Source organism: Salarias fasciatus, unplaced genomic scaffold (genome assembly GCF_902148845.1).
Source record: "Salarias fasciatus unplaced genomic scaffold, fSalaFa1.1, whole genome shotgun sequence".
Lineage (NCBI taxonomy): Eukaryota > Metazoa > Chordata > Actinopteri > Blenniiformes > Blenniidae > Salarias > Salarias fasciatus.
This window is the reverse complement of record NW_021941236.1, coordinates 66,246-77,102: the sequence shown is the minus strand read 5'-3', so window position 1 is coordinate 77,102 and position 10,857 is coordinate 66,246. Positions and strand designations below refer to the sequence as shown.

The following is a 10,857-nucleotide window of genomic DNA, read 5'->3' as shown; positions in this document are numbered from 1 at the left end:
TAGTGGATTTGAGCTTGGCCAGCATCCTCCTCCCACCCACATCCTCCACAGAGTCCAGTGGGCAGCCCAGGGCAGAGCTGGCCCTCCTGTCCTGCTCTGTGCTGCCCGGGGCCCAGCAGATGCCGACGCAGTGGATAGCAGAGGCTGCCACAGAGTTATTTCATTTATAAAACACCAACCACCCATTTGTTTCTAATTATTTCACTTTGTCCAAAACCCAAAAAGTTATCGTGGGCATGTGTACAGACATTTGGTGATCCTGCTTTGCTAATGAGTCAGTAACATGTCAAATTATGAATTTCTTCGGGTTGGTCAGAAAACCAGTCTGCATGTGCTGCAGCCACCATCATTTACCTCAAGCAGTGCAACACATCTCCTTGTCATAGGCACTTGATTATGGCTTGTGGAATGTTGGCTGCACAAAGTTTCTGGATATTGGTAACCTTGGAACTGGAGCTCGCTGTCGTATATGCCGATACAGAACATATCAAACATGCTCAACGGATGACTTGTTTAGTGAGTAAGCTGGCCATGCAAGAATTGAAGTGTTTTCAACTTCAAGGAATGGTGTTCAGGTCATTTAATGTGGTGCTTTGCATTATCCTGCTTCAAGGACACAACAATGGGCCTGAGGATCTGGTCACAGTATCTCTGTACATTCAAATGCCTTTAGTAAAATGTACCTGTGTTTGTTGTCCATAACATATGCCTGCCCATACCATATAGCCCACCGCCGGCTCCATGCGCCACTTGATCCACAACGTTGACTTCAGCAAACCACTCACCCACTCAATGCAGTACACGCTGTCTGCCATCTGCCCCATGCAGTGGAGATCAGAGTTCGTTCGTGAAGAGAACATCTCTCCAACATACCAGATGCTGTTGAATGGGAGCGTTTGACCAGTCAGGTCCAAGCAGTGAAGATGATGAGCTTGCAGATGAGCTTCCCTGAAACACTTTCTGACAATTTGAGCAGAAAGTCTTCGGTTACTGACTGTTGCAGCGGCAGCGGTCCAGGCGGCTGGACTCAGACCATCTTGGAGGTGAAGATGCTGAATGTTCCAGTCCTGGTCTGGTATTGGTTACACATGGTCTCTGACTGTAAGGCTGGTTGGAAACACTACCAAATTCTGCTTTGGAGGTGGCTTATTGTAGACAAATGAACATTCAATTAACAGGTAACATTTGGTGGACATAATATCCACAGCCAACATCTTGATCTGTGAGGTGGAGGAATTTTCTCAGTCAAAGAGAAGTGCTCACAAACACAGATTTCGATTACTTTGTGCAAAAAAGGAATTTTGTTTATGTAGAGAAATTCTTTAATCTTTATGTTCAGCTCATGAAAAATGAGAGCAAAAACAGGTGTTGCATTTATATTTTTATTCAGTGTAAACTTACACTAAATGAAATGTCACTGCATATTATGTTGCTGTAATAGCAGCCAGAGAATGAGTTACCTAATAATTAACTTTTGTCCACTCATCACATTAAACAAATGTGTTCCTATATTATTGTAATGCAGCCTCTTTTTTGTGTAATGCGCAATCACAATTTGACACAATGAACACATCACTGGTGCAAGAATGAACCTTTAAGCAAATGATGATAATAATAATAATAATGATGGTGTAATTCTTTCAAATATTCACAGTTATGTAATCTTGTCACAGTATTCATATTTTTCACACCTGCAACTCTCCTTGGCATGTATATCAACAAATCTTTCAAGTATTTATTTTTGCAATCTCACTTACATTATGAGTGTATTACAGTAGTACAATAAAAAGTCTTAATTATTACCATATATTGTTTATGCAAGCTATAAGAGCAAATGAGGACTAAGAAGTTCCTGAATGGTAGTTTTTTATGTTTTTCTTAATAATAATAGTACTAGTAATAAACAATACAGTATAATTGCTGCTCTGCACTAAAACATCACAACGTTGGAGTTTACATGCTATTTGGGCCCTCCTGGACGGCTGCATCCTGCAAGGTTTTAATTAGCTGTCTGTTCAACACACCTGTCAATAATGATGGGCTCATGATCAGGCTTTCTGCAGAGTTTAATAATTATACATTCAGTAAATCCAGGTGTGTTGGAGCAGGGAGGCATTGAAAATCATTGAGAACTGTGGCCCTCCATGACAGGAGAGTCCATCGGCTCTGAATTGCTATATGACTCTGACATTCTGGATGTAGAGCTTTTCTCTTCAACTAAGTGTTTCATTTACAGCTTAACATTTTCATTCAGAAATACTTTGCATGTTTAGTCTGAAGTTATATCATAACTGATGAGTGCAATCACTGGGTAGTCCTACAACATTTAGGATCTCTAAAACATTTCAGTGTACGAGGGGGTACCCAAAAAAAACCGGAATTTGGTCAGAAAACAATAATAATAAGGAGTTCCGACTTCTGGCCGTCAGATGTGCTGCAGGTAAGCCTCGTGCACATCTGTGAGAAATTTGAGCTCCGAGAGTTACACTGACGCCTGTCAGGCGCTATTTATAGCAACAGAGTGCAGAGGCGGTCTGCGATTTTTTCCAAAATGGCGACATTGACTGGGAAGCCAGAGCAGCGCGTAAACATTAAATTCTGCTTTTTGCTGGGAAAAAACAGCAGCAGAAACACTCACCTTGTTGCAGCAAGCCTACAAGGATGATGCTCTGGGGAAGAATCAGGTCCATGAGTGGTTCGGGTGGTTTAAACAGGGCCAGATGTCCGCGCGTCAGGTGCGCTCAGCCGTGAAAACAATGCTGAGCTGCTTCTTCGCTGTCCAGGGTCTCGTCCACAGCGAGTTTGTCCCTCCAGGTCAGACTGTAAACCAGGACTACTACATGGAAGTCCTCAGACGGCTCCGTGAGGATGTGAGGAGGAAGCGGCCCGCGGAGTGGCGGAGTGGAGCCCGGGTGATCCACCACCACAGTGCGCCAGCGCACACGGCGCTGCGCGTCACGCAGTTATAGGGGGGGAAAAATAAATGACTCTCCTCTCCCATCCGCCTTATTCGCCAGAAGTAGCCTCGAGTGACTTTTTCTTGTTCCCCAAGTTGAAGAAGGAGCTGAAGGGACAGCGGTTTGCAGATGTGGAGGAGGTGACAGAAAAATCGCAGCCGGCACAAAACGGCACTTTTACGCGCGGGTCTGACGACGCATTCGTGAAGTGGGAGACACGGCTGGAGCGCTGCATTAATGCGGATGGAGATTATTTTGAAGGCGACGGTGGTGTTTTATTTTGAAATGTAATAAATAAAAAGTTATAATCAAATTCCGTTTTTTTTTGGGTACACCCTCGTATTTTTCAGGTTTATCAGAGATGTGGCTAAACTATTTTTTCTATTATATGTTCAATTGTCAAGACTGCATTTTCCTGTGTTGTTTCAATCACTGACAGATCAACTTCCTCTGGATGTCAATGGTTGCATTTCAAACATTTTGGTCATTTCAAAAACTCAAGGTATTGTACGATAAAAAAAAAAAGACTCAGATCAGCATCAGTTAAATGACTCAAAACCAGTATTTATTCAAGAATTCAATTCCAGTAGACATGCATGACATAGCAATTCAATTCTACTGATCATTGAATCTGGTCATTAAAACCTTTTTCAAGAAAACAAGGACATACAGGGTTTATACCCCCATCTGCTGGTCATCAGCGAACCAGCATTAACTCAGATAGAGGTATTCTTCATGTTTGTATTTTACTCAGAAGAAAGTTTTCTTCAGCTACTGCTGGAAACTACTGATTTCACTGCTTTCAAAGCACTGAAGAAAAGTCAAAGACAATCTCTGACCATGTCCATCCTGATATGTAAGTACATGTTCACAAAACACAAGCAGCACTGTATTAGTCTTTACATGGCTTCCTTTAAAGTATTGAGATAAACACAACACAGTTCTTGCACAACAGACAGTACTTACTGACAGCTTTTTAATTCAAGTTTCTGAACTGGTGTGAAGACATTCAATAGTGACCGTTTGCCTGGTTTGCCTTTTACGGTTGTATTATTTTAAGTTGCATATCCTTCATGTGTAGGAGTACGATCTTGCCACTGTTTTCTTCTTAGTCAGCTGTTTAGGAACCACGGTTTCCAGAAGCTTCCTGACCAGTTCCAGCCTTCCTGCCCTGATCAGAGCCCTTGATAACTCTGTGACCTCTTCTGTATGCGTCCTGTAAAGCCACCTCAATTCGGTTTCCACTACGTCCTGAGGGTAGATCTTCTCTGCTTTATGCACCCAGAGCTCCAGTTGGTTAATGGCAGGGCTGGGATCATGGCCTCCCTGCATGAACAGAGTCAGGAGGGCCTGTAGGAGGCAGCGCAGGGCTGTGGCGTCTCTGCTCCCAGGTCTCTCCAAATCCACAGCTAACTTGAAACAGTCTGCAGCATTCTGCTCCTCGCCCTTCAGGAGGAGGCAACGTCCTCTGAGCACATGGAGGTCTGGCAAGCTGTTGCTTAGCTCAAACTGTAGGGCATGAGAAAGACTCACCAAAGCACTATTTACTGCACTCTCATCCACTAAAAGTGTCTCCTGGAGTGCATCTACACCCATGTAGTAGTACACCTATGAGAGAAAATATGAAAATTAAAACCCCGTTGCTCCAGAAAAAAATAAATAAATAAAGAAAAAAACATCCCTTTTGCTTTTACCTGTGCCATCTCTAAATGAGTCCTCAGACATGGACGTACAGCGAGCACCTTGTCCAAGTCTTTTCTTGCATCAGTTAGGTGTTGTCGGTCTGGGATTCCACCTTCACCTTGCTTCGCCTTCTCTAGGTCTCTGATGTACAGGATTATGTTGATCTAAAGTAAAATATTCGTAAGTGCCATGCACTGCATTATTGACATTCAAGTTAAAAAAGAACTTAATGTCTTTTTACAATATTGTAATTTACAGTGAAAATCAGCTAACATATCAAAAAGCGAAGTAGCATAAATAATGATGCGATAAATCCTTGCATCTGCAATCTATTCCTTAAAAGGGTAGATCAAATGCTGCTAATCAACCATGTATTTCATGTGTCTCGTGCTGCAGTACCTTTGCATGGGTACAGTAAGCCTGCCAGTTGAGCTCTGGATCTGGCAGCACGCTTAGCGCCATGTTGCAGATCCCTGTGGCCATCTCATGTTTGCCCAGCAGAAAGAAGACTTTAGCCAGAAGGTTCAGAGTGAAGGCATCACCACTTGCCATTTTTATAGCCTTAAAATATAAAAGTTTATATTATTATGACATTTAAAATGCATTTGTCACTTTAAATTGCAGTGGTACTAATATTCTTACACTGCCTAAGCTTTATGGAAGAGGAACTGCTTGTTAGCTCGCTAAGGCTAAGAGAATGGCTATAGCCAGGGGTGGATATATTGAATGACAGTTACTCAAATCAGTGGAATTGAGTGGTAATTCTGTGTAATTATACTTTTGGGGCAAAATCAGTTATATCGTTTTATTTAAGTGCCATTTTCCAAATATAATCTGTTTAGAGAATCAGAAATCATTATTGAGTAAACCCACAACTTAAATTAATAGGTAAAAATTTGGTCTGCGTGTTTAAAGATATTGTATTTTTTCTTTAAACAGAGAAAATGTGGGCAGAATGTGTTTTTTTTTTTCTTTTTGAGACAAATTGCTTATTTTTATGTACGTCTAAATCCTCACTAACATCTTCCATAAGCATGCCAGACTTATAGGCGGCAGTGTAAGAAGAAGCATAAACCCATGCCAGCTAGTCAGAATCCTGAAAAAATGGAAACACAAGTCACACACAATGCTGTTTTCTGTTACATACTGTGAGGAAAATCTCCGTCTACCCCAGTCTACATGCAAATGCAAAGGCCCAAAGAGTTTTCAAAATATCCACTTAGGCCTGAATTTTGAGAGATAATTGTTTTTGGTGACTTGTAGCTTTATTCACGTGTAAACAAAAGGCCCAAACATATTGAAATATCATTTTAACTCATTTTTTGTTGCTTTCTGAAAAGCAGTTGAATTGCAAATGTAGATTGCACAGATAAAAATAATTGAGATGGCTCTACGTGTTGCTACCCACATGGAAAAGAAAAATCTGAATGGCAAATGATATTTCAAGTTAAAAAACAAATGTGAAACATGTATTATACATTTATGGAGAATATGATTTGCATTTTTTTTCCTTATATGCCACTTATATGATTTTTACTTGTTTCATACAGAATTGTTATAATTATTTTCTCTGAAAAAATGCAAAAGTGGCCACTTTAAAAAGTCAATCATACATGAGACTCATACGAATTCTACATAAAAATATAGAGGGATTTATTTAAGTTCTTTTATGATTTTTAGAATTCTTTTCCATATGGGTATTTTTGCCATTGTGTTGCTACTTGTTTACTATTTTGTCATTTGATCCTGACTGATAGTAGCCATTAATTTTCCGATTCTTTTCGCGAGACATAAATTAATCAGTGAACTTACTGTTCCATAGCAGGACAAGGGGTCAGAAGCTGAGTAGCCGCAATCATGTATGGACATGGGCACAGAAGAAAACTCGTCTTTTCTCTCCAACATGAGGCCAACATAACACCAGGCTAAAGCTAAGAGGAGAAAGCAAAATGGGCTGCCACTTCAGTAGGTTTATAGGATTTTTCTAACAATTAGTTTGAAAACTTTGAACATGTGTTGTACCTCTCATCACCTTTAAAATAGTAACGTGCCACTTAAACTACAGAACAGCAATAATGATGACTATTGAGTACTGCTTTCAATAGTCTAATGGTAAAATAGTTTTTGCTATGGACCGGTATGTATTCAGTTCAGAACTTATAGTTGTTATTCATTAAACGCAATCAAACAAGAACATTTACATAAGTAAGGATTTTAAGACAGGACTAGTACTGTTGTGAATTCATACTGAATTTTTCAGTATACGGATATGAAAATATGCTGTCTATTCCAGATATAACAAGAACAATATTACTGTATATTCATGTACAACATGGCATCATACAAAGTGTTTACCTTTGTGTTGCATTTTCTCTGACTCCAGTGTTTCCGTGAGAAGTTTGAGTCCCTTGTTGTAGTGAGAAAGCCTTGAGTATTCAGAATCACCTTCAGTTCTTATTATTTCATCAAGCCTGTTGGGATAAATCATTTAAAATACCCTACCCCTTTGAAATGTTATGAATAAAGGTGTTTTGAAGTTGGTTCCTCACCTTATGTAGATAGTTGCCATTTTAAAGTACCAGCTACGTTTTTCTTCCATTGGTATCTGAAAATCAACAACAGCCAAACAGCCATAGGTAATATAATAGTATTAATATTGTAGGAACTCAGATCTGTGCTGTTTTCGCAACATTAAACTTGGTTTGAGCTTCTCAGGTGAACAAGATCTTTGGTTTGCTGACATAAGTCAACTTGCTGGTGTGGTGTGGTACAAAGCATTAATTTTTGCAGACATGGTTGATTCTTGAGGATCAGCTAAATCACATTTCTTACAATGCACAATTAACTTTTGTCTGCAATGGATTTTCAAGATGTCAAATAGTTGTATGCAGTGTGTGATTAAAATTGTATCAAATTGTTGACAAGTTGATCAGTAGTAATTACATTGCTCAACACCTAACCAGTCATTGTTTCACTGCTCCGCGATGTGCATGCTTAATCCTCAGTAAATAAACATTGGCTTTAGTTTTGCCATCTTACCAGATGACCTCCATAATCCAGGGCTCTGTTATAAAGTGTGAGTGCTGCCTTCAGTCTCTCTCTTAGCTCGTCCTCACTGTCCAGCTCCACATCATACGGATAAACATAGGCCTGTTCGGCGAGACACCTTGCCGCCAGTATCCTGGTCTCATCCTGAGAGGCCTCTCCAGCATCCACACCCATTAGGTGGGAAACTTTATCAACACACTCCCCTGCATCCAGCTCTCGCCCCAGCTTGTCATACACATAGCCCAGGTTGGCCCATGCATTGAGGTTCCCAGGATCCTCTTTACAAATGCCCCTGAAAGACCAGAGCGTACAGACAGACAGGATTAAGAGTGCAGCAACAGTATGGATCAGTCATTCACAACACCAACAGGAATTACTAAGGATTGAAAACACAGTGGTTTTAAGTTTAGTGGATTGTTTAATGTGCAGATTTGTGGTAGAAACAACATAACAAGCTTTGTAGATACTGTACATAGGCACTAAAACTTACTTGAAAAAGGCTCTGAATATTGTACCCTTAAAACAAAATTACAATTTATAATCACCTGAATATTTCCTCCGCCTTGTCCAGCTGCTCAAGATGAAAAGCCAGAAGGCCCAGAAGATTTCTGACGGCATATTGTAGATATCCGACCTCAGCTTCTAGCTCAGTTTGCAGGCTCTCCTGTTTTAGATAAGTGTTTCTATGGCGTAGCCTCACAGGTCCAACAGGATCACAATTAAGATTGAGCTCCAAATGAAAGTGGCCAGGAATGTAATCCATGTCCTCAATGAGCTCCTCAATGTCCTCTTCGGTGTGTGACTCCATGAAGAACTTCCCACACGTATCACAAAGCCTTCACAAAGTACAGTGAATATTCTTTAAACGGAGCATTCGACAGAAGAAAACGCCTCTTCCTAGTCTGTCTACAGTTGCACAAGTTCCCAGTATCTTCAAGGACAGGTTGAGCAGGTTAGGCCTGGGAGTGACAGAGGAGTGTAGCAGAAAGGCCAAGGGAGATAGGTATAAATTTTGATACATGTGTCTCGATACATGTTGCTTGTTATGGATGACTTTAGCCATTGGTCAACTTTGAAATCATAGCATTTTTGATAGCAATGATTGAAGATGAGCTGTAGCTTACATGGCTATATTTAATGATTTGGCCCAAGAAAAAAAAAAAAAGAGAGAGAGCTGGTTTACATTCCTTGCAGTCCATTCTGACAGGACGAAGATATTTATGTGTTGTGCTTGGTGAATATGTTTTCAAAAGTCTCATTTTAAATGAAGTTTTCACTGCTTTACCTTCCCCTTTCTCTATCATGATTGTGACCTGCACAAGAATGTCACCCATCAAGATCAGAGTGAAACATTGGGAAATATTGACTGCTGTAAAATCTTTTGCATTCATGTCACCTGCAAAATTGGTAAGCAGATATCTCTACATAAGATATTTAATTTAATCAACAATACTTGGACATTCACTTTTAAAAAGCAGCATGCGTGATTAACCAGAAGAGGAATGAAATGCCTTCATAGTTCTCTGCAAGCAAACCTACACTACTCTTCCTTTTCATTTTGCATGCCTTCATACTGCCAACAGAAAATAGCATAACTCGCAAGCACATTTTTCTTTTTGAAAACTTCCGCATACACACCAAAACTCATCCGGAGGGCAAACTTGTATTGTGGCAAACCGAAGTGACAATAGTGGTAAATGCTGTGTCTAATTCATTGATCCTGAGAAGCTCATATGGGTTACCAAACATGGGCATATTATTTAAATAGATGTTCACTCCTCCAAAATAACTATGTTGATAATGTAACATTGAGCGAGGAACCAAGCTACGAATCACATAAATCAACAATGTTTTTATTACAGTGCATTCACAGGGAAAAATTTGAAGCAAAAGACAAGATAAGAAGGAAGGAGATGAAGAAACTGAACACTTGGGCCAACAACACACAAGGACAGACTACAAAGCCTAAATTCATACACTGGGGCCAGAGTTTGATTAGACACACAAGATAATGATCAAGGTTAATGGAGGAAGAAGGAGTGCACAAGGGCAGAGTCACAAGACATCAGAGATAAGAAGAAAGAGAACCCGTAAAGGAAAATGCATTAACGAGAAAAAAACAAACAAACATAAAGACAGAAGAAACCAAACAAAAAAAGCCAGGCATATAACCTCTGTACATGGGACCCTTCCTATTAATCCCAGAGCAGGATTACTATTGCAACAACACATTATCAGTAGGGTAAAACTAACCTGTCTCACGACGGTCTAAACCCAGCTCACGTTCCCTATTAGTGGGTGAACAATCCAACTCTTGGTGAATTCTGCTTCACAATGATAGGAAGAGCCGACATCGAAGGATCAAAAAGCGACGTGGCTGCCACAAGCCAGTTATCCCTGTGGTAACTTTTCTGACACCTCCTGCTTAAAACCCAAAAAGTCAGAAGGATGTGGTCCGCAAATAAATTTAATCACATGAATATATGTTTAAAACTAAAACTTAAAGGGACTTAAGGCAACTTTACAAAATTTATCTTAGTGCTGCCGCGATAGGTGCTGTGGGTAACTGCAGCCACCAGCCAAGGCGGCACGGGAGCGCGCACAAACATTTTACAGAATGTCCGTCTTCACAGGACTGCACCAGGGATGCTCATGCTGTTTACTACGTCGCGGTTTACTGCAAGACCACAGCGCATATTATGTGATTTTTGTCAGCATCCGTTTTCACTCCCAAATGCAGCTGAAGTTCCCTCCATGAATCAAACGTATATCCAATAGTTATTGGGGTGCCTGCGGCTTCGGTCTTTTTTTATTTTTTTTTTTGACTCACGAGATAACGCTGATAAAGTCCTTTATTTCTTCTTCGTGGTGTTTTTTTGTGGGCTTTGAGTGGATGCAGTTATCCGATTGTATAGGGGAGTGGGAGGGGGGGTGCTCGTGCTTCGATTCACAGACGGGAGCAAATATATAATAGAACTACAGATGAACTTTCTTCTGTTGATTCTTGGTTTGTCAGCAAGTGAGCAGCGGCGTATTTGCGCACGCGTGATTCATTTGACGTGTGGACGGAGTGATGTGGGTCTCCTCTCTGCTCTGACTGTAGCAGGGAGCGCTGCATGAGACTGGCCGCCTGTGAGTGTTTTGGGATGGGGTAGGGGCTCACAGCAGC

The 10,857-nt window shown here is 40.7% G+C and overlaps 1 protein-coding gene across 1 annotated transcript; it reads right to left on the bottom strand.

Annotated features, from left to right (window-relative positions):
• Nucleotides 1–3,506: 3,506 nt before the first annotated feature.
• On the bottom strand, nucleotides 3,507–8,583 carry LOC115384413 (tetratricopeptide repeat protein 22-like). The gene is made up of 8 exons (XM_030086683.1): nucleotides 8,234–8,583; nucleotides 7,680–7,980; nucleotides 7,190–7,245; nucleotides 6,996–7,111; nucleotides 6,453–6,571; nucleotides 5,040–5,201; nucleotides 4,652–4,804; nucleotides 3,507–4,565 (listed from the first exon to the last, which is right to left on the bottom strand). The coding sequence occupies exons 1-8, from the start codon at nucleotides 8,494–8,496 to the stop codon at nucleotides 4,029–4,031; spliced, it is 1,707 nt and encodes a 568-aa protein (XP_029942543.1). The 5' UTR covers nucleotides 8,497–8,583; the 3' UTR covers nucleotides 3,507–4,028.
• Between the last annotated feature and the right edge of the window lie 2,274 nt (nucleotides 8,584–10,857).